Source organism: Petaurus breviceps, unplaced genomic scaffold, assembly GCF_028583685.1.
Source record: "Petaurus breviceps papuanus isolate PSGF00001 unplaced genomic scaffold, PetGlider_PUasm1.0 688, whole genome shotgun sequence".
NCBI classification, from domain to species: domain Eukaryota; kingdom Metazoa; phylum Chordata; class Mammalia; order Diprotodontia; family Petauridae; genus Petaurus; species Petaurus breviceps.
The window spans coordinates 23725678-23750265 of record NW_027186457.1 but is presented as its reverse complement, the minus strand read 5'-3'; the positions used below and the strand labels follow the sequence as shown (position 1 = coordinate 23750265).

Here is a 24588-nt window from a genome sequence, read left to right as displayed (position 1 = left end):
TAGATGTTTAAATGGATGGGTATTGAATATCATTTCACATAAAACATTTATAGTGTTTGAAAGAAATTGCCCTTGGTGCAAAGGACAGGTGTCTTAGGGCTGTTACCCCAGATGAACTATGTTTTTCTGCATTTTTATAATGCCTTAAAAGCTCATTCTCTGTCCCGCCCCCCCAAACAAATCTGGGATGTAGATAAGTTATAATATTGTCATTCCCATTTCATAAATGAGGAAACAGCCCAGGGTCTTGCCCAGGGTGACAGAGCTATCAAATGCCAAAACCAGAATGTGAACCCAAGTGTCTCCTGACTTCAAAAACTGAGTTTTCTATCCACTATATCCTGCTGCCCTTAGAATGGGAAGGTAGGATGATATATTGGAGTCGAGATGACCTGGCTTGAAATTCTACCTCAGAGACTTAGTAGCTGTGTGTCTTTAGTTAAGTCACTTGACTTCTCTGTGGCTCAGTTTCCTTACTCGTAAAATAAGGAGGCTGGATATGACTTCTAGGTTCCCTGGTAGCTTTAATCTATTATTAGATGTCCTTTAAGATTCCTTCCACTTCTAAATATGTGATTTTAGTCATAAAGACTCATTAGCATTCCTGTTTTTCAATTCCATTCTCACTCAAGTTTTAATTGTACTCCTTCACTGAAGTGATCAGCCCATTCATGAGAAATGTACTGATGTGAAAGAAAAATTTCCTCTTTACCCTTATTTACAGACAGAGAACAAACACAAGAGGAAAGAGTCTGGGAAAGGATCACACTAGAGCATCCTGGCTTACCTGGGGATGCTGGTCAAGTAGGTCACGACATTCAGGAAATCTTCGTCAGGGATTTCGCTGAAGCCTGCAAACTCAGGGAAGGTTATGATTGGGGCACCATCTTTCCCTCGGCCTCCTGCAACAAGAGAGGAAGGATATCCAGAATTTTACATGGATTTTCATGTTCTCCATAGAAATAAGAGGTAGTCATGTCAGTCAACAAGCATTCAGTAAGCATTTACTATGTGCTAAGAAAGACAAAAACCTTCTTGCCCTCAAGGAGCATTCTAATGGAGGACACCACATGCAAACACCTATGTACATAGGAGACATATCAGGATAAACTAGAGACAGTCTCAGGGGGAAGGGGATTGGAAAGGCAGAAGGTAGAATTTTACTTAAGTCTTGAAAGAAGTCAGGAGTTGGAAATAAGTTGTGACAAATGAAAAGGCATGAAATCAGAAGATCGCATGTCACATATGAGAGACAGTATGGAGGTCAGTGTCACTAGAAGGTCCTAAAGCCAAAGAAGGCTTGAAAAGTAGGAAAGTGCCAACATCAGAAAGGGTTTTAAAAGCCCCAAAGATCATTTTGTAATTGATCCTGGAGGTTATAGGGAACAACTGGGGTTTACAGAGTAGGGGAGTGGCACGGTCAGACCTGAGATTTATCAGGATTGCTTTGGCTGCAGAGTAAAGGATGGAATGGGATGGATGAAGAGAAGTTTGAGGGGAGGAGACCAGCCATAAGGTTACTGCATTAGTCCAGTTGTGAGGTGCTGAGGACCTGCCCCACAGTGATGGCTTTGGCAGAGATAAGGGGGTATATATGCGAAATGTTGTAAAGGTAGAAATAATGAGGCTTGGCAAGAGAGAAATTATATGGGGTGAATGTGACTAAGGAATGTAGGTTAGGAGAAGAATGATTCCTCCCAAACGCTTACAGTAATAGGAAAGTTAGGAAGAATAAAGGGTTTGGGAGAAAAGATAATGAGCTCAGTCTTGGATATACTGAGTTTAAGATGTCTTTGAGACATCTAGTTGGTGATTGGAACTAGGAGACTAGAAGTTGTGGGAGAAGTTGGGGTTGGACCAGTAGATCTGATTGGAATAAAGATAACAATAAAAACCATGGAAGCCGATGAGATCGTCAAGAGAGATAATATAGAGGGAGAAGAAAAGAAGGTTTAGGGCAAAGTGCTGATGGATACCCACAGTTAGTAGGCATGGTCTGCATGAAGATCCACCAAAAAAGAATGTTCTCAGAGGTCCCTTCCTCCTCTGCTCTCCATTATCAAAAGAGGTATTTGTAAAGTGCTTAGCACAGCACCTGGTACGTTGCAAATATTTAATACATAGTTGTTCTTTCCCCCCTCCCCAAAATTTTGTGGGGAAATTTTTTTTCCAATATTAGTAATCTTATATTGATGGAAATCACCAAGGAATGTCAGAGTTGGGTACTTTCTGGGGTCATTTAGTCCAACCCTTTCCCTGACCAACCCTCATCAATACCTCCAACCAAGGATCATCCAACCTCCATTTGAAGGCCTTCAGTGAGGGAAAGTCCATGTGATTCTCTGCCTCTATCATTAACCTGCAGGACTGGATAATGTTTAGTGTAAATAGAACCCCAGAAAACACACAGTTGGGACATAATTAGACTTTTAGCTTAAGTGATTTTGCAAATTCAACTCCACATCTGATGAGAAGGTTGGAATATTTGAATGGTTGGATTTACACAGAATACTGAATATTTGCATGGTTGTGCCTCTGGTTAAAAGTGGATATTAGCTTAAGGTTGAACATTTATTTCAAAGATGGAACTACCACCAAGATCTTGGACTGCCATTGGAGACAATAAAGTATTTAACGCCATCTTGTGAGAAAAATTGGTAATGCATGAGAAATTGGAAAGAATTCTCAACCCAACTTCCTTGGCTGAGAGATGGTCTCAGCTGGATCACAGGAACTCAGATCACAGATGTAGAGGAAAAAGGAACCTCAAAAATCATCAGGTCCAATGTTCTCATCTTAGAGAAGAAGAAACTGAGGGCCCAGAAGGTTAAAAGACTTGCTAAAGGCCATAAGATCTTAGACTTAGAAGGAACCTCAGAGGTCAAGTAGTCCACTCCCCTGATTTTACAGCTAAGGAATATAAGATACTTCACAAATCTTACAGCACTATATAAATGCTAGCTCTCCCGATTATGACTATTACTGAAGAAATGTTGGGTATGAAGGATGGTATAGACAAATGAAGCATGACAGCAACCCCAGAAGCGGAGCCATCTGCATCTGATTCTCATATAATAAATAACATTTTCAACAAAGGAGATACTGCCCACTCTCATGTTCCTTTAATTATGAAGAGCAAAGATCAAGGTCCACAAATTCATCTAATAATCATTTAAGTTAAGAGTTTTCAGTTTCCTTTCCTAGTAAAAATCTTTTTGCCTAGAGTTTCCAACAATGGGCAAAAAAAAAAACTGAGCTATTAAATATTTTAATTTCTCTTATTTCCTCTGTTTGCTCTTTGGTTGAACTCCTAAAAGTGTCAAAACATCAAAAATCAGGAGTAAAAGGTAGATGGGACAAAAGGTGCCTGGATGATCAGCCTCCCCCTCCACAATCATGACTTGCTACCAATGCACCCAAGACCAAATGGGGGTTAATGTCTCCTGAAAGGAAGAATTAACAAGTTCATTAATACAAGTTCCACTTGTGGTTTTTTGAGCAAGAATAATCAGCTTAAATGAGACCTGATGCCTTTTCTTAGCCTTAACTATCAGAATCTGAAAATGCTACTTGAGTCTAGGTCTCCATGGGGACACTAAAACACATGAGACTGGCACTAATGATTCCAAAAGCAGGAAAGCTCCATTCTAGTAAACACATGATTCAAGTTGTCAGTCGAAGTGTGTTCCAAATCTGAACTGATAGACATGCTAATGAATCTTCCTTGTTTACAGATCTTAGGAGACTGGCACCATGTCTGGATATCATGTTCCTGCCTCACCATCATCATGGGAAGCAATGAAGCCCAGCTAACATCATCAGAAATATAAAACCCTACAGCTAGAACAGGGATCATGTTACAGAGTGCAGAGGAACTTTTCCTTTTAGAATTGACACTGTCCCCTTGGGATCCTGGTGTTTCCCTGACCATGTCAACTCAGATATCAAACAGGTCTCCTATAATCAGACATAACCCGTGCTTTGTCTCCAGGGTAGTATGAAGCATGTGCCTGAATAACTAAGTGGTTCCCCATCCAAAGCAGTCCCAGGTACAGATTTACTTCTTCCACCTACTAGCTGTGTGACCATAGGCAAATCAGGTGATTTCTCTGAACTTCAGTTTCCTCATATGTAATAATATCAATAGTCTCTCCCTCATAGGGTTGGGTGTGTTTTTTTCTTTTTGTAGAGTTCAGATTAATTGCCTGTATAAATGTTAGTTATTATTATTATTATTATTAAGAATGTTTCAAAATTATGTTAAAGTGCTGCCCATTGGCAAGTCACTTAACTTTTCTGGGCCTCAGTTTCCTCATCTGTAAAACAAGGTGGTTGATTGAGATGACCTCCAAGATCCCTTCTGGCTCCAAATCTTGACAGTCTCTACGGTCCCTTCCAGATCCTGATGCTATGACCTCATACTTGGGTTACTTCAGTAACCTCCTAACTGGTTTTTCAGTTCCCAGTTTCTTTTCCATTCTGCCTTGTGCTGGCATTCAAGCCTTCTACAGTCTGGTCCTGTCAGTCATTCTGGCCTTATCTTCACTGTTCACCTTTCCTAACCTTCCACTCCAGCCAAACTTATCTGTTCACTCTTCCCTGAACAAACCTACTAATTCCATCTCCATACTTGTCCAGAACAAGCCATTCCAGCCACCTAAAAGGATCTATTGAGGGAGGGGAGGAAGCAGACTGGTGAGTTCATTGGTGCTGGGAACTCCTAGTGAGGAATCCCCCCCTATTGCTTTAGATTGGCACCTGTTCTGCATCTTAGAGTCTCTGGGAGTGGCTGGGTGGTAGAGGTGGGGGAGAGAGGATATAGAGAGGTTAAGTATCATAGCCCAGGCTTGAACCCAGATTTTCCTAATTCCAAGGTCAGCTCTCTGCTGCCTTCCATTTCTCATTTTCAGTTCAATGATCCAATAAGCTATGCACCACACATTAAGCTAGGTGCTGTAAAAATACTTGTTGATTCACTGGGGGATAAGGTCCACTAGCAAACAAAGTGGATGCTGCCATAGGAAAAGAGAGCTACACACTCACTTTATCTGTGCCCTGGGATAATGTCCTGTTTGTCTCCTGCTAGTTATACCTCTGATGTCTCCCCCAGTAGACTGCAAGCTCCTTGTGGCCAGGGACTATTTCATTTTCATCTTTGCTTCCCCAGTGCACGGTGTCATTGAAGTCAGTTAATAGCCATGGGTTTGAATGTTTGTTTAGGTTTCAGTGGAGACCCAGATTCAAGCTGCATTGTCAAATATGAACATTGAAGTGTAAGGAAGGTATGAGGTTTCACTTAAGCTGACTAGTCTTCCCATAAATGGAGCTTTAGTCACACTGTAGAGGACATTTTTGGCGGGTGGGGTGGAGGAAAAGGTATTGGTTGCATCTGAAGGTCATTAAGGCCCCTTCCAATTCTGAATCTCTGTTCTCCATTTGCAAAATGAATTATTAATGAATATATTGTCTATTAATTTATCATTAATTAAATTAATGATGTGGTATTTGGAGCATGGAAGCATTGGAGCATGATCATTGATCAGTAATACAGAAAGGAAAAAATGATGTTTGGGTAACCTGTAGAAGATGCAACTGTACAACCCACACAATTCTAGATGCTGGCCACATTAGACTGTCTCTCCTGGAAGACAGAGTAAATCGAGGGCTGGAAGGATCTCAGAAGTCAGTGAACATAACCGTTCTTGAAGCACTGTTCTCTTCTTATTACATCTCCAATGAGTAGTTGTCCAGTCCCTGTTTGAATACCTCCAGTGACAGAGGGCTCGCTACTCTAACTCATAGGCTCACAGATCATAGATTGAGAGCTGGAAAAATCCTAAAAGGTCACCAAGTTCAACCTACTCATTTCATAGATGAGGAAAATGAGACCCAAAGAGGTAAAATAATTTGCTCAGGGTCACACAGCTAGCAAGTATCTGAGCTAGGATTTGTACCCAAGTGTTCTGGGCTCCAAATTCAGTGCCCTAGCCCCTAAGTCATGCTGGTGAGCCAACATTTGATACAAGAAGCTAAATGAGTAAATTCATGAATCTGGTGTTGTGGTCGTTTTCCTCTCCAAAGTTCCTGGCTGAAATGAGAACTTGCTTTGACCAGAAGCCTTGGTAAACTTGAGCTGTTTGCATGCCATGGCTGGGTGGAGATCACCAAAAGGCAGAGTTGGACTAAATTCAGGGAGGGGCTCCTCAGTAATTAGGGTTGTGCCATGGTGGAGAGGACTGCCTGGGAAGGGAGGGGTAGCATGTTCTCCCTCGATACAAATCTTCAAGCTGATGTTGGATGGCCACTTGTGAAGGCTGCAGAAAAAAAATTGGATTAGGTCATTTAGGAGATCCCATCCAGTTCTGAGATTCTGTGACTCCCTGAAACCCCAGGAACACTCAGGATCCCAAGTCTGGACCTCGAAGGAATCTCAGGGGCCATCTAGACAAACTCCCTAATTTTTTTCAGATCAAGAACTGAGACCCACAAAAGTTAAATGACTTGCCCAGGGTCATGCAGAGATTCTGAGGGGAAGTGTCCTTTTGAGAAGGGACCTTAGGGGACATTGAGTCCAACTCCTTTTATATAGATTTTACAGATGAGGAAACCGAGGCAATGAGTTGTTAGGTGACTTTTGCCAGAGTAGAGGAGCTTAACGGGTGCTTATTGGCTGAATTGAGCTGTTAAGCCAAGAAATACCCTTTACCTATAGGCACGACCACAGTGTCACTTGAGCTTTACCAGACTGTAGGCTTTGGGAGGGCAGGGGCCAGGCAGCCTGTGTCAGTTACTTGGTCTTATACACAGTCAATCCTTTGGAACCTTGTTGAATTGGGTGGAACATCATGGCAGGAAGCCCGGCTTCTGTGAGACTGCATAGTCTTGACCAAACAGCAGGTGGAGCTCTTCCCTCCGAGTCGGCCACCCAGATAAGTCCTGTTCATGGGCATCAGCAGGGTGGGCTGGGCAGAATGCCAAGGACGCCATCATTTATTAGTTCTGTAGCCCTGGGCCAGTCACTTAACTCCCCCAGTCTCAGTTTCCTCATCTATAAAATGGGGCTTTTTTGAAGAGCAAACGGTATGGAAAGCACTTGGCAAACTGCAGGGAAAATCCACCGTCTCTGTAGTCAGAGAACCTGGGTTCAAGTCCTGCCTCTGAGACTTGTTACCTGGGTGATATTTGGGCGCTCTCTGGACCTCAGTCTCCTCATCTATAAAATTAGAGCGTTGGACTAGATCCGTGGTCTAATGAATAACCACATAAATGTCAGTGACTTTTCTGAGAGAGTCCGTGAATAACTTAAAACCATAAAACCTCACTGAAAATCACAAGACATCACAGGAATAATTGTCTATAGGGGTAAGACAGAGTCCCAGCCTGGCCGCAATGGCACCACTTAGAATCTGCCTCTCCCGAGAGCCTTCAATCTCAAAAAGATTTATTTGGACCATTCAAGAAATGTTTATTAAGCACCTGGGGTGTGCATAAGATGGGGGAGTGTAGGATATATACAAAACCAAAAAGAAAACACAGTGCCTACCCTCAAGAGGCTTACATTCTACCAACGCAACCATTTCCTTTCCCAAGTCCTTAAGAAGCAGCTACACATCAGAGGGAGTTGGGGGATGGGGTGGGGATGGATGAGTCACAAAACAGAGAAAGTATCTCAAAAGAGCTTCTTGTTTGTTAAACCTCAAAGAGGGAGGGGGGAAATTCATCTGTCCATAAGTGAATACCATCCTAATTACTCTCTTGTTTTTGGGAGGGAAGCTTCTCTAGCAAAAAAAAGCCCTTATTTAAAGTAGTAGTAGTAGTAGAAGTTGTTGCTGTAGTAATGGTGTGGTGGTGGTGGTGGTGGTAGTGGTAGTAATGGTGGTAGTAGTAATAGCAGTGGTAATAATAAATAATAATAACAACCAGCATATTTACAGTGAATTAAGGCTTAAAAAGTGTTTCCATAAATTATATCCTTTGATCTGCACAACAAACCTGAGGAAAGGGGATCTGAGTATTATTATGCACAAACTACAGAAAAGGAAAATGGGGCTGAAAGAGATTTAGGGTCTTGTCCATAGTCATATAGCAAGTAACCACTGGAGCTGGGATTCAAACACAACTCCCTACTAAATCCAAGTTCAATATGCTTTCTAATACACAACGTACCTTCAACCCTGACATTATTCTCTGATGAACAAGCATCTATAATTATATTCCGTTTTATTTGGCGTCCAGGCTTCTGATTTTATTGTTATAGAGAACTCCCAGTAAGGAAACTCCCTTCACCAAGGCTGATCTAGCTTGTTCTACAACTCTGAGTCTTAGAAAGTCACCTGAAGGCACTGAGAGATTAAATGTCACAATATCGATTTTTGTCAGAGGCAAGACTTAAACCAAGTTCTTCCTGACGAAAAGGCTTTCTCTTCATGAGCCATGACTTGTCCATGGTCAGAGAAGTAGTAGCAGAAGTGGGATTTGATTCCAGCCCTTCCTGACTCCAAGTCTAATACCCTATCTAATCAATCCTATGCTTTATTGATTTGATTCCAGCCCTTCCTGACTACAAGTCTAATACCCTATCTAATCAATCCTATGCTTTATTTGCTTTCTTTGGGCCCCTTTACAAAAATCTGGGCTCATACCTGTTACCAGGTTCCCAAATGACCCAAATGTCCCAATGACTTGAATTTTCAGATAAAATTCTTGTCATGATTATAGAGAAACTGACCATAGATATCAATATTCTTTCAGCTGTGAACTCATCTATTGAACCAATAAAGCCCTAGGAAACGAGGTAGGTATCCTGGATTGTATAATATCAGTCCCTCCACTTGCTTATCAGGAACTGCAAGTGAGTCACTTTGTTACATTTTTCAATTTCTCTTCATGTAAAAGTGGGAAGATAATTTAGAACAGTTCATAGAGCTATTGGGATATTGGAACTAATACTCTTAAGATATTCAGAACTACTCTTGAGAAATAGATATGGCATACAGTTAGCTACAAGGCAGTGGTATGACAATGAATGACCTTGAACCAAGGTTTCTCTTTCAGAGACATTGAATAAACTCATTAAAAAATAACAAATGCTTGTCAAATGAATGAATGAATTAATTTAATAGGGATAAATGTTAGCCTTACACTTGGGTCCAAAAAAAGACAACTTCACAAGTAAGAGATGGGGAAGCATGGCCAGATAATAATTCCTTTGTGAAAAAAACTTAATACTCTAGATGTGGTCTGACCAGGGACAGAGTACCTTCTAAATGCATTCATCCTACATAGTATGTACTTAAATGCTTGTTGCAATTCATGCCTTGCAGTTTAGTAGACCCTGGTCAGACCACATCTAGAGTATTAAGTTCAGTCCTGGGGCCACATTTTAAGGACAGTGAAAAGCTAGAGAGTCTTCAGAGGCGGGCAATCATTATGGTAAGGACCTTAAGACTATTCCATATGAGGACTGGGTGAAGAAACTGGAAATATTTAACTTAGAGAAGAGAAAGTCTTGGGGGGAATCACAATAGTTGTCTTCAAACATTTAAAGGGATGGCATGGGGAAGGTGGAGTATCAGGATTGTTCTGGGTGGTCCCAGAAAACAAAACGCAGCACAGAGCAATGGAGATGAGGGTAGGGACAGGGAGAAAGTTCCAGAGAGGTACATTTTGGCTCGATGTTGGGAAAAACTTCCTAACAAATAGAGCTGCCCCAGAAGTAGACTGGGCTGCCTTGGGGGGTGGATTCTCCCTACCTGGAGGCCTTGCATCACCACTAGCTGGGGATACAGACAGGATTCTTACTCAGGTATAGGTTTGACTAGAATCCTTCTGAACTTGAGATTCTATGTGAACATCTAAGAAGGGAGTCACTTGGTAATTACCATTCAATTCCATGATTTAAAAAGTTCCTATGACATAAGCCAAGTACTTGAGTATAACTGCAATGAGGGCACTGCCCTCTTGGTTCATATGGCATCCCCATGCCTGCTTTCTAGTCTTATAGGATTCTTACCCATACTCCTCCACAGAGAGTTTACCCAATATACCAGAGATCTGCCTCAACATTTGTAGTGATTTATGGATACCAGTGCAGCCCGCAGAAGGTTCAGTAGATAAAAAAAGGGATGGGCTTGGAGTTGGGAAATTCTCAGTTTGACCCTTGCTAACTATGTGACCCTAGGCAAGTCACTTATTCTGCCTGAGTCTCAATTTTCTCATCTATAAAATGAGGGGGTTGGACCAGAATACCTCTAATATCCTTTCTAGCTCTAAATCTGTGATCCTACAATCAGTTCATACTGTTACTTGACTGTCCACTTCCTTTTCCTGTGATTTATGCCATAAGACCATAGATCATCACCATAGGGAGGTAGGCAGTGAACACAGACATGACTGGGGCCAAGCATGCTCTCTGATCATGAAAGTGAAAGTCAAGGGAAGCCCATTTTCCAATCCCTAGTTCCTTTCAAGAACCCCTGCTTCCTGCTGTTCCCAGACAGGTGGCTTTGTCTGACTTAGAAATCTTGAAAAGATGCTGGGAACTTTGGGAGAGAGCCAGAAGGGTCCTCAGAGGCCATCTAAATCAGGATAATAAGCCTTAATATGCATCAGAAGTGAAATGTAAAACCACATATTCTGACTCCAAACTCAGTGAGTACCCTGAGCTCCATCCAGCTTCCTTGTTCTCTGTTGGCAGATGCCAGAACCACACATGGCAGAGAAGGGATCCATGACCTCATTGTCTAGCTTTGCCTGGTCAAGAAAAACAAAACAAAACACTCTCCACCTTCTGCTACACAGCTTGCTGATTTCTCTACTCTTTGACTCTCCCCAGGCTCACAGAGGTCTCTCTTGGGGAGCTGCAAAGCCCTCTTCTGCTAAGGGATTGTTAGCTTTCTTGCCTGAATTAGGTCCCCTAGATAAGCCAAAGAAAATGCCATCCCCCACTCCCCAGACTGTTATTCCCCTGATTATAAAATGAGACCACCCCAAGTCCTGTAAATCCTGCAGAGAGAATGGGAAAGAGCTATAATTGTTAAAGAGCCAGTCTTTTAAACAGCTACCTGTTAAAGAGTCAAGAAGGCCATATAACTTCTCTGTGCCTCAGTTCCCTCATCTGTGAAAAAGAAAAAAGGTATTGAACTTGATGGCCTCTAAGGTCCCTCCCAATCTTATGATTTTTGATCCTATGACCAGGCTCAAGTTCTGCCCCTGACCCATACAAGTCACAGTTTCCCCTGCAACTCTCTTAAGACCCTAACTACAGAGGAGATCGCACAGCACCTTTGAGGGCAGCAAAATACTTAAAACAAAATACATGCCCATGGGTTGGGGAATATTGCATTGGCACTACACTGAGAAACTTGTGGCATATGAAAAAATGGAACATTAATAAGGAATGACAAATATGAGGAATTCAGAGAAACACGGGAAGATTTGTATGAACTGATGCAAGATGAGAAGTAGAACCAAGAGAACAGTATGAATGATGATCACAGTAGTGTGAATTAAAAGTGCACTAAAGATGTTAAAATCTGATTCACTGCCCGGAGCATTCCTGATCCTGGGCAAACAGATTATGAAACACATTTCCTCTTCTTGGTAGGGAGGCGAGGGAACCATGGAATATGGAATACACTGGTGGATGTGGAACTGGTGTCAGTTGGTTTTACTCAGCTTATTTTTTTAACACAGTTTTCTATCTAGGAAGAAGAGTGTAGTATACATTGAGAAAGATAAAATGGTGTATCATAAAAAATAAAAGATATCAATAAAACTTTTTTTAAAAGAAAATGTAAAGGTCATCTCTGACCCCACTGGCCAGACTCCTTTGATTCGGTGTTGGTTTTTTTGTGTCATTTTATTTTGTCAAGAGAAAGTTTAGATAGTTTCACTTTCTCTGATAAAACAAGACCTGTGTGTGGCTCAGCAAGTAAGAGCACCGGCTCCAGTGTTGGGATGACCTGGGGATCAAATCTGGGCTCAGATTCTTAGCACCACACCCAAAAATAACTGGCCATGTAACCTTGAGCAAGTTACTTAACCCTGATTGCTTAAAACAAAACAAAACAAAATAAAACAAAAAAAAAAACCAAGACCTGTGCTTCTGTCTGGGCTTCAGTGTCAGAGGAGAATTAAGCACATGGTAATCTCTCAGGTGTTGAGTGACAGCCCCATCCTCTTTCTGCTTCCTCCATGCTCTACTGTGATATGTGTGTGTGTGTGTGTGTGTGTGTGTGTGTGTGTGTGTGAGAGAGAGAGAGAGAGAGAGAGAGAGAGAGAGAGAGAGAGAGAGAGAGAGAGAAAGAGAGAGAGAGAGAGAAACATGATGGCAACATTTAAATGGCATACATTGATGGCTCTGTGAGGTAGTGTGGTAGAGTTGGAAAGAACATAGGGCTTGGAGTCAGGAGTCCTCCCAGTTCAGATCCTGCCTCTGATATTTACTAGTTATGTGACTCTTGACTAGTCACTTTGGACCTCAGTTTCCTCAATCATAAAATAGGGATAATAATACTTGTAGTACCAACCTCACAAGGTAGTTTTGACATAATTCTTAAAACCAACCCTTATCAAATATAATCAGATTTAAATAAATGGAGAAATATTAATTGTTCATGGGTATAAAATATATATTTTATATATTTAATATATAAATGACAATTTTACCAAAATTAATTCAAATATTCAATGCTATCCCAATTAAATTACCAAAAAAAGTTTTACTTAGAACAAATAATAACAAAAATCATTTGGAAGAACAAAAGAGAAAGAATATCAAAGGAACTAATGGAAAAAAATGTAAAGGAAGGAGGTTGAGCAGTACCAGATCTTAAACCATATTATCAAAACTATCTGATACTGGCTAAGAAATAGAAAGGTGGATCAGTGGAACAGAGTAGACATATAATCTACAGCATCAAATGAATATAGTAACCTAGCATGTGACAAATGTAAAAACTTAAGTTTTGGGGATAAAAATTCATTATTTGGCAAAAATTGTTGGGAAAATTGGAAAGCAGTTTGGCAGAAATTAGGCATAGACCAATATTTTACACCATTTACCAAGATAAGGTCAAAATGGATACATGACCTAGATATAAAGAGAAATATTACAAGAAAATTTGAAAAACATGGAACATATTATCAGACTAATGGGAAAGTGAACAATTTATGAAGAAATAAGAGAGAGCATTGTGAGATGTAAAATGGATAATTTTTATTTCATTAAACTAAAAAGAAGTTGTCCAAAAAAAATGCAGCCAAGATCAGAAGGAAAGCAGAAAACTGGGGGAAAATTTTTATAGACAGTTCCTCAGATGAAGGTCTTATATCTCAAATATATAAAGAATTTTGTCAAATCTATAAGACTTAACCCATTACCCAATTGATAAATGGTCAAAGGATATGAACAGGCAGTTTTTTTGATGAAGAAATCAAAACAATTTATAGTCATATGAAAAACGCTCTAAATCACTATTGATTAGAGAAATGCAAATTAAAACAACCTTGAGATATCATTTTATACCTATGAGATTGATAAAAATGATAGAAGGGGAAAATGATGAATGTTGGAGGTGATGTGGAAAAATTGGGGCCTTAAATCATTTTTGGTAGATCTGTAGCTGATCCAACCATTTTAGAGAGAGAACTGGCATTATGCCCAAAGAATTATTAAACTATCTATACCTTTTGACCTAGCAATACCACTATTAGGTCTGTTTCCCAAGACAATATGGAAAAAGGAAAAGAACTTATATGTTCTAAAATATAGCTGCTCTCTTTGTGATGGCAAAGAACTGGAAATTGTGGGGATGCCCATCAATTGGGGAATAGCTAAACAAATTGTGGTATATATCTGTTCATGATGGAATATGACTTTGCTATAAGAAATGATGAGTTCAATGATTTTAGAAAAGCATGGAGAGACCTCCCTGAAATAATGAAGACCAAAAGGAGCAGTACCCCAAGAACACTGTATAAAGTAACAGCAGTATTGTTCTAAGAACAACTTTGAGCAACCAAGTTATTCTATTATAAACACCCAAATTGACTGCAAAGATCCTATGAAGGAAGACGCTTTTTGAATATATATATGTATGTGTATATACAGGCACACATACACACATTTTATATAGAGATATAGAAAAATAGAAATATTTATATATACATTCACACACACACACACACACAGATTTGTGTCTGATGGCAGCCATCTCGAAGTTTGGGGGTGGGAGAGGGGAAAAAATAGAAAGTCACATGATAACTATTTGAAAGGTATCATAAGCTGTACAATGGATCTGCAATTTCAGCAGCAAACCTCTGTTTTTCTATCACGCTTTGTTATGGAAATGGTTGTTTTATTTCTTAAGTTCAGAATGAAATAGATAATAAAAAAAACAACCCTTATGAAGTAATTTCTGGTCCATTCCTCCTCCCTCCCCTCAGAACTCCCCATTTTCTGGGATCTGAGAAATGAAAGGGGTAGATAGGATGATAACCTCCCAGCTCTAGCATTTTCTAATGAACTTTTATTACCAATACTAGGCTTTTGAAGAATTTATTAGGAACATAAGATCATGGCTTTGGATCTGGGAGGGTCCTCCAAGGCCACCTAGTCCAATCTTTTCATTTTTAGAAACAGATCTGGAGAAGTGACTTAGGATCTTAGGTCTAGACCTGGGACCTCAAAAGCCATATCCTTTCATTTTACAGATGAAGAAACAGAGACTTAGAAAAGTTTAATAGACTTGTCCAAGGTCATGAATGTAGTGGTTATCTCAGGTAGAATTTGAACACAGGACTTTTGACTCCATACCAGTCTTCTTTCCACTATACCAACATGCCTACTCTATACAAGACACGATGGGCATTAAGAATACACAGCCAATAGGGGCGGCCAGGTGGCTCAGCGAGTAAGAGCACCGGTTCCAGTGTCGGGATGACCTGGATCAAATCCGGGCTCAGATACTCAGCACCACACCCAGAAATAACTGGCCGTGTAACCTTGAGCAAGTTACTTAACCCCGATTGCTTTAAATAAATAAATAAAGTTAAAAAAATAAAAAAGAATACACAGCCAAGACAGAAGAGCAGTGGTAGATCAGAGGATTAAGCGCCATTTACATTATATTTATCTGGAATTTACCTAGTTGTTTGTATTGTCTCCCTATTAGACTGTGAGGTCCCTGAGAGCAGGAATTGTGATTTTTGTCTGTGCCACCAAGGCTTACTGTAATGCCTGGTACATAATAAGTCCTTGCTGAATGAAAGGTTGTTCATTCTCTCCCTTTGCACCCTTTCTGCATCCCTCTCTAGGTGATCATGAACAGAAGTGCTTGGATGAAACCAAACCATCCCCAGGACCAAAAAGTTGAGCCCAGGGGTGAGCTCTCTCTAGAGCCTGATTGTTAACTTTCTAGCACGTGCATTTATAACTCAGAAACTGGCAAACACAGTAACTCAGGACTTGATTTATCATTCTGTTGATTGCCTAGACTTAAGAAAGTGTTAATAATATAAATTAAACTAAAAGTGTGTTCTGTGTACATTTTTTTTCTGGGAGAGATGGTTGTTAAATATTTACCCATACATCACTGGTTAAACCCATTCTTACGAACCTCCACTCCCCAAAGTGGGTGGGTGGACAATAGCACATACCAGTCCTGGGCTGGGAACAGAGGGGAGGATGTGCATCAAGGTTTTTCCTAGGCTGGGATTTCCTAGCCTGTTTCCATGGTGACCAAGCCCCACTCTTACCTGAGAGAATGGCAAATTGTCTGTGGAGTTGTTCTATGATATCCACTGCCGCGAGGGGCCGGATTTCCTGCTGCATTATTTCATCTGCAGAAGTGAAAGAGAGAGAAGATATCCCTGGGTGAGTGAAAGCTTCCACAATGACCCAGAAATGGCAAAAAATAAAGAAGGATCGTCCTGCTTGGAAAGCTACTCAGGATTTGTCACAGACTCTTCTGTTATCAGATGATTCTTCCGATAATATAGAGACCCAAAAGAGGCTGGAAGAAAGTCCTGCCTTTAATTTCTTAACCACTGCTTTGCTGTTATTGTCCAACTCTCTGAAATCCCATTTGGGTTTTCCTGGCAAAGATTCTTGCCATTTCCTTCTCCAGATCACTTTACTGATGAGGAAACTGAGACAAGCAGGTTGAAGTGACTTGCCCAGGGTCACACAGCTAGTAAATGTCTGAGGCCGGGTTTGAACTCAGGTCCTCCTGACTCCAGGGCCAGCACTCTCCCCACTGGTCACCTAGCTATCCTTATCTATTGCTAATGAAGAGTGCAAACTTTTCAGGGATTGTGATGAGACTGGATCTGGGAAGAGGATTTTGGTTGGCAATCCAAGTTAAGTGACTTGCCCACGGTCACACAACTAGTAAGTGTCTGAGGCCAGATTTGAATTAGAATTCTTTTTAAAATTTAAATTTAACTTAAAATTTCACTTTTTTATTGACATGTTTTGCATTTTGCCACTTTTATTTTCCAATATATTCCTCTTCCTCTCAAAGAACCATCCCTTACAACACAAATTAAAAGGAAAAAAGTTTAACAAAACTAACCAACACATCACCCAAGTGTGACTATGCGATGTTCCATATCCATTTCGCCCTTCCTCTGCAAAGGAGGAAAGGAAGACTGTCTCAAATCTCTTCTTCTGGATCAAATTTGGTCATTATAATTTCACAGTATTTAATTTGGGGTGGAAATTTTTTTTCTTTCTTTCCATTTACACTGGAAAAGTCTTTGCCTGGTAACATCTCTGACTTTACTCCTCTGGGACTCAATTTCACATTTGCAAATTAAAGGTGTTAGACTAGGTTACTTCCCAGGTCCCTTCCAGCTCTACAAAACTTATAATTCTTATGATCACTTAAGGGAGGGGATGACAGGAGAAAGGAAACATGCCTGGAATCTAGCATAATTTGTGTTGGGTGAACCACATGTAGGAGAAAGAAAAAATTCCCAAACACCACAGAAATGTCTCTTGTCAGTGGCCACAGCCTTCACCAAGAAGGAAATTTAGCCTTCGTTGCAATAACACTTTCTGCTAAGGGCCCATGTTTCCCCACGTTTCATCATCTCTTTGCTGCCTCATAGTATCTGGTTGATGTAAGATCAGTTAAGAGAATTAAAACAAGGTGGGTGTCATCTTGTGCTACCATATCCTTCTCCAGAACCTCATCCCTGCCCAAGAAACTTGTGTCAACCCCTGTTGTCTCTAGAATAAAATACAAAGGCCTCTGTTTGATATTTATACAAGAGGTCATGTGGCGTAGTAGACAGAGAGCTGGCTTCAGAGCCAGGAAGACGTGAACTAAAACCCCTCTTTTAATATGGAGTGGCTAGAGCCCATCCTTCCCAACTGATTTCACAGGACTGCCCCTCATGGGCTCTATAATCCAGCCTTGGTGTGTTTATTTTTCCCCCTATGTGATATTTCATCATCCACCTGTATGCTTGGACAAGGGCTACTGTCCCTATGCCTGGGATGTTCTCCCTCTTCAATGCTACCTCCTAGAATCTCTAGCTTCCCTTGAAGGACTGCCCAAGTTCATCTCCTACAGAAGACCTGTGCTCAGAATCCCTGAGCCTTCTTCATGCCAGGCAATCCAAACAGTGCCTCAGGTGAGAAGCTTTTCCTGATTCCCACAGTTATTTGGCCTCTCCAGTTTCTTTGTGTTTATTTCCTGTGTTTTGTATTTTATTATGTAGTGTCTCTTCTCGCCCCCCCCCTTCAAATTCTAAAGTTAGGCCCCTCAAGGAACAAATGCCCCTATTCATGGTACACTACACATCAGAAGGCCTAAAACTATATATAGCTCACAAGCCCCCACCAGGGCATTTACCTCGACTAATCAACCAAAGGACACAATTAGCTCAAAGCAAAGGTATTTACCAAAACTACATAGTAAGAACAGTGGCAATAAAATATCTCCTCCATTGAGTTAGGGTGTTAGACACTCTCCCATAAATATAGCAAGAAGAATGGACACAGAGTTCACAAGTAGAGAGGGGCACACACATAGCCAAGGCATGTCAGAGGAGGGGTAACTCATGTTGCTGATTCTACCGATGACTTCTAATCACTCCCACTGTTCTTGGTCTCTTAATCTCCATAGGATTTACCTGCCTCCAGTCTCAGAATCAGCTGACATCCCAGCCTAAGCTATTTTTACTCACTTTAAAGACCAAAGTCCAGACCCTGAATATAAGAAAGGGTCTCAGCACTGGGGCTTGCCATCTCCCTAAAAGGATTCCAATCCTGAGCAGTCAAATAGCATTTATTAAGTATTAACGTTGTGTCAGGGACTGTGCTAAGCATTGGGGACATGAAGCTCCTGTTCTTGAGGTGCCCACAGCTTACTAGGACTCTCAGCTCTTCTGGCTGTCTTGGCTCCACAACTGGACCCCACTCACCAGAACACTGCCATTGCTTCAGCTAGAAGTGACCACCGCCAATGAGGACTGGGAGGGGAAAGAAATAGCCTCCCCTTCTCCCTCTTGCTGTACTACTCTCCAAAGTTCAAGAGTTAAATTCTTCCTCCACCTCTTGCTTTTTGTTTTCCAACTGTTTCTGCAGCTTGGCTGCTCAGAGGGCCAGTTCCTCCACTTTTAAACTCTCGTATCCTCATCCTGCCGTATCAGTGAGTAGGTGGAAAACAGAGTAGTCTTGGTCATTCTTCCGCCCAGTTTCCTGGCCCTTTGGTAAGCAAATGGGTCACTCAAAGCCTAAAAAGGACATACCCTTACATCTCATTATCTCCCTTAACTACCCTTTATATCCTATGATTTTTATCAAATCTACTGAGGAGACACTGTGGATTAATACCACCCCCATTACCCTTAGCCAGATTTTGTTTCTCTCCCCGCATATATGTGCCTTGAAATCAGAGACTATTTTTGCTTTTGTCTTTCTCTTTCAGTGTATAGTTTGGTATCTGGCACAAAGCAAGGGCTTTTTAAATGATAATTAATTGACTGAAGATGAAAGGACCATTCAGCTCCTTGGCCCATTTTTCTCTAAAGAATCTTTTCCTTGAGTTAGATATTGAAGAAGTCTCTAGGCTACTGATTGTCATTGATAGCTGGGTAATGTGGACACTTTTCTTCTTCGATTTAAGGAAGAGAGGTAAGATGACCTGGGACCCATGGGCCATGACCATTTCAGACCTTCCATTGCCATGTGAACGATGGGTCACAGGAAGAATGAGGTCACCCCGTATTCATTCAGGCTGGAAACAAAATGCAGAGCCAAATGAGGTCTGTATCTCCTAATGAGAAACAGCTGGGAGATCTAGACAGCTTGATTCCCCCCCCCCCAGATCTCACTAACCAAGCCTGTTAGTTATTCATCCTAGAGGGAAACCAGAAGGCTGCCAAGAAGGACTCTTTGTCCCACCCTGTTCTCCCTAGAAAGGGGTGATTTCTAAGAAAGGACTGGAACACCTCAAAACCAAGGGGTCTTTCTCCATAATTTTATTAGGCCCATGAGAGAGGGACAGCAGGGATAGTGTTAAGTTCCTCCTTTTACCTCCAATTCATTCAGCAAATCAACATTAAGTACCCTACTAAGCAGAAGATCAGTGGAGGGAGCACTGGGACTGGAGTCAGGAAGACCTGAGTTCAAATGCAGTCCTAGACACTTACTAGCTGGGTGACCCTGGGCAAGTCACTTAGCCTCTGTTTGCCAATTAATCCACTGGAGAAGAAAATGGCAAACCACTCTGGTATATCTACCAAGAAAACCCCACAGACAGTATAGTCTGGGGCCACAAAGAGTCAAACAACAGCATACAGAAGATAGAGAGGCAACATCTCAAAAAGATTCTGAGTCAGCCTTAGAATCAGAAAGGTGTGGGTTCAAATCCCACCTCTGACCCCTAATGGCTGTGTGGCCCTGGGCCAAGCATTACACTTCTAAGTGCACCAGGCAACTCTCTAAGGCTGTAAGTTGCAGAATGGATGCTGTCATGTATTGGTGGATGGAGTTTCCTCACTAGGAAGCCCCCAACTCAGGAATTCCCACTTCCCACCCCAAATGCACAAGACATAAACGCACTGTCACTGCCCATTCTACTGAAGGATACAACATTAACATAGGAAAAGGTGTGTGGTACAGTGGAGGAAAAAAGGACTGGATTTGGCACTGGAGGCCTTGAGTTTGAATCCTCCCTCTGCTGACTAACTCTATGACCTTGAACAAGTTAATTTACTTAAGCCTCACCTGACTCATCTTTGAAATGAGCCCCTCTGATTAAATGATGTCTCAGGGCCCTCACAGCTTGAATCTGTGATCCTCCAAGTATAATAGCACGTAGGGTGGCATGAAAACCAAGTGAGATCCAGACAAAATGCTCTAGGAAAATTTGGAGAGAGGGAGAACACTTCCATTTGGTCCCTCTTCTATGTGCCTCTGTTAGCTGCTATTGCCAGACCTGAAAGTAGACCCCCACTAACCTGCTAGCCTTTGTCCAAGGAACCCTGGTGACAACAGCTGTTTACATCATCCCATCAGCTGCTCCTGTGTGGTGCCCCTCCTAATAACAGTCACAATACTTTTTATAAATGCCCAACCATCATCATAAGGCAAAAACTATTTTAAAATAAAATTTTAAATATTCCCACTGAGTCCCAAACCACAGTCCTTATGCATTCACAAACACATGAAGCTCTGAGGCTTCCAGGCATGTCCAGAATTCAGCTAAACCAAAGGAGGGACCATGTGGGAGCCAGGGGTCTCTGGTAATGACCTAATCAGTTCATTTACAATCCAGCCTCTTAGCAGCCAGAGAGACCCAAGGCCTCAGGTGCATTTATTCGTGGCAGGGTAAATAAGCTTTTGTCAGACTTGACTTTATTGACTGCCAGATGGATTTTCTGTTCTTTTTGTATTCCTTTAAGAAACTGATCTCCTGGGACACCATCAATGGACTCTTCAGTGACACTGGAATTGAGCAGCCCGGAATTCTAGGAGAGAAAGCAAAAGCAGCTACCAGCTGTCCTGACTCCTGCTTGGGAGCATGCAGCACCCAACTCTGAGGTGCATGGGGTCTTTATCACATTTGGTGAGGTCTCTTTGGAAATTATTTTTATTATTTCAAAGCAACTCTGCAAATATTAATTATGCACCTGCTACATTCAAGGAAGAGGCAGGGAGGTGTGACAACTAGAATGATTTGATGATAATGTGAGAAACTTGGGTTCAAATTCTATCTCTGACACTTACTTCCTATGTGGCCATGGGGGGAGGGATGCAATTCATTTCCCCAAGTGTCCTAAATCTATACATTATAGATTGTGGTTTGCACCAATGGAGGGAGTTCTGAGAGAAAGTGTAGATGCTTAGCAATGATTTTCTTTGGATAAAAGAATGTATGAATAAATAAGTAAAATGCTTGTATTAAATATTTACCATATTGCCAAGAACTGTGCTAAGCATTAAGGATATAAATATAAAAGCAAACATAATCCCTGCTATGATCCCAGGAGCTTACACTCTCAGAGGAGGGAAGAAAGGGCACACATAGGGGCACGGTGACTAGGGAGAAGCATCTGGGTGCTGCAAGTTACAAAGAGGTAAGTGGCAACACAGGGTTGTGAATTGGCACAGTCCTTCTAGGAACAATGACCACAACTTTGGGACTAGAAGGTGTGGTGGAAGGGGTACATTCGGTAAGGAGTCATAGCGGCAACCACACTGGCATCCCCAGGGTGCTGCTGGCACAGGTTCTTAGATCTGCTTTACTAGGAAAGATAACTGTTTATGGGGTCAACAATCTTTTCTTAGAAATTACATTCACTAGGTTAGGGGAAAAGTCAGCACCCTGAACTTCAGAGAAAATACAAGCAGGGAAATAAAGACCAACGGACAGGGCTCTGGCTGCCTGAATCAACCGTATGCTTTACAAACATCCCTGGGTTGAGAGCCTTTGCACCTGAGCCGTTGGGGAGCTCTGAACACATGATCACTTGGAATCTCCACCAGGGAATCATAAGATCCTTCTCATAAGTGAGCCCCTAAAGCAAAATACCAACTCAGAGAATATATATACTTCTCAGAGCCAGGAGGCATCACTATCCTTGTGACTCTGTGCCTAATTAGAAATTAGCAAAAGGGGGTGGCCAGGTGGCACAGTGAATAGAGCACCAGCCCTGGAGTCAGGAGGACCTGAGTTCAAATCCAGACTCAGACATTTAACACCTACTAGCCCTGTGACCTTGGGCAAGTTACTTAACCCCAACTGCCCTGCCTTTTCCTCTGCAAAAAGAAGAAAAAAAAAACCTATATAAAGAAATTATTTCACCTTTTGTGAAAGCTTTCCTACAAGTAAGCCTCCCCTAAGCAAGCTTCCCTTAATGGGCTCCACATGAGGCCTATTAATGGGCTGGGAAGATCCTAAATCCTATTAACATTACCAGAGTAGGGGCAGGTGGGGAATCTTCTGGAGTAGGGAATGACTAAATGAATGAAGAAGCATTTATTAGGTACTATGCTAAATGCTAGGGACAGAAATAGAAAAAAAAAAACCCTGATACAATCTCTACTCTCAAAGAGCTCACAGCTCTAACTAGGGGAGAGGGAGGATAAAATATAAGACTTGAAAGATGGGGGGCGGGGAGCTGGTTATGAAAGGCTTTGAACCCCAGAGGATTTTATATTCGATCCTAGAAATGATAGGGAGAAGCTGTAGTTTACTGAGCATCCCTAGTGCCATGGTTACCATTGGTAACTTTGGAGAGAGCAGTTTGGGGCAGTTAGGAAGTGCTATATAGTGCACAGAGCCCTGGGCCTAGAATCTGGAAGATTCAGAATCTTGAGTTCAAATCTGGCCTCAGACACTTTCTAACTGTGTGACCCTGGGCAAGTCACTTAACCCTGTTTGCCTCAGTTTCTTCATCTGTCAAGTGAGCTGGAGAAGGAAATGGCAAAAACACTCCAGTAACTTTGCCAAGAAAACCCCAAATGGATTCACAAAAAATGGGACACCACTGAACAAAAGTTTTAGCTGAATGATGAGGTTGGAAGCCAAGTTATAGAGAGAGGAAAGGAAGGGGACACCAAGGCTTTCTCAAGGAGTTTAGCCACAGGAGGGAGGAGAGCGAGCAGGCTCCCTGAATCGTTCCTTCCTTGGCACTTGCTCAGCTGTTTTCAGTCATGTCTGATTCTTGGTGAATAAATTCACAAGTGTTAGACTCGGTGGCTCTCATCCTTCTTGAGTTGTTTCAGTGGTGTCTGACTCTTTGTGACCCCATTTGGGATTATCTTAGAAAAGATACTGGAGGGGCAGCTAGGTGGTGCAGTGAATAGAGCACCAGCCCTGGAATCAGGAGGACCTGAGTTCTGGCCTCAGACACTTGACACACTTACTAGCCATGTGACTTTGGGCAAGTCACTTAACCCCAAGTGCGCTCCAAAAAGCAAAAAAGAAGAAGAGAAAATAAAAGATACTGGAGCAGTTTGCCATTTCCTTCTCCAGCTCATTTTACAGAAGAGGAATCTGAAGTAAAAAGGGTTAAGTGACTTGCTCAGGGTCACACAGCTAGTATATATCTGAAGCCATATTTGAACTCAGGTCTTCCTGACTCCAGGCCCAGTTCTACCCACTGTGGTACCACCTAGATGCCCATGGCCACTTAGTGTTATTCCATTTTCTTTTTTTCCTTCATATTATTTCATAAAAATCTTTCCAGATTTCTTTGTGTTCCTTGTCTGGGGCCATCTTGATTGCCCAGTGAATCACATTAAGTCAGTGTCCCCAGCTCATTTAACCATCCCCCTGTCGCTGGATGTTTATGCTATTCCCAGTTTTGTTTTGTTTGCAGCCACAAATGCTGCTGTTGATAAAAAAAATCTTTGCACAGGTTTATTTTGGGGAGTTTGTTTTTGTTAACACTTTCAGGTGTTATTCCCAACAAGAGAATTATGGGTCAAGGGGCATGATTACTTTCGGAACACAACACTAGAAAGCTCCTACTAGTTTATATGCTACCAGCAGCAACTCATGCAGTCTTAAGACTGGAAAGACTTTTGAGATCATCCAGTCAAACCTTATCATTTTACAGATAAGGAAACTGAGGCCAGGAGAAGGGAGAGGTCAAACAGCCAGTGGGAAGCAGAGCTGGGTCTAGAGAGCAGCAAGTCTGCTGTCTTCTGTTCAATTAACAAGCATTATTAAATGCTTACTTGGTTGCCTTCCTCTAGATAAAATGTCATTTCTAAAATGTGGCATCAAAGTGTGCTCTGACCAGAGTAGGACACAGTGAGTCTATCATCTTCATATTTCTGGACCCTCTGTCTCTTACCCCACGCTCTGGAGGACTTGATTCTCTTAGCTCAAGAACAGCCACCAGAGACAGAGTCCCGACTGGTAACTCAGAACTGTGGCACATTGGGATGAGCCTCATCTGTGACTTGTGTCAAGCCATCTTCTCCAGCCATGCTTCATTTGAACCCTTTCCACCCCCATTTTCATACCTCTCTTTCTCTTCTTGCCAATTCTAGAACCATGATCAAATCAACACTGACATTGTTACTAGAAAGGGTGAATCTCTTTCAGTTCCATTTACCAT

The 24588-nt window shown here is 41.7% G+C and overlaps 1 protein-coding gene across 2 annotated transcripts in view; it reads right to left on the bottom strand.

Annotated features, from left to right (window-relative positions):
• Positions 1-24588, bottom strand: part of MCF2L2 (MCF.2 cell line derived transforming sequence-like 2) — a 348809-nt gene that overhangs the window by 250104 nt on the left and 74117 nt on the right. For both annotated transcript variants that reach the window (XM_069104786.1, XM_069104785.1), the window contains exons 2-3: positions 15760-15843; positions 788-902 (exon numbers count right to left, since the gene is read on the bottom strand). In XM_069104786.1, the coding sequence (XP_068960887.1) occupies positions 788-902; positions 15760-15843 (199 nt within the window). The remainder of the gene's footprint in view (positions 1-787; positions 903-15759; positions 15844-24588) is intronic.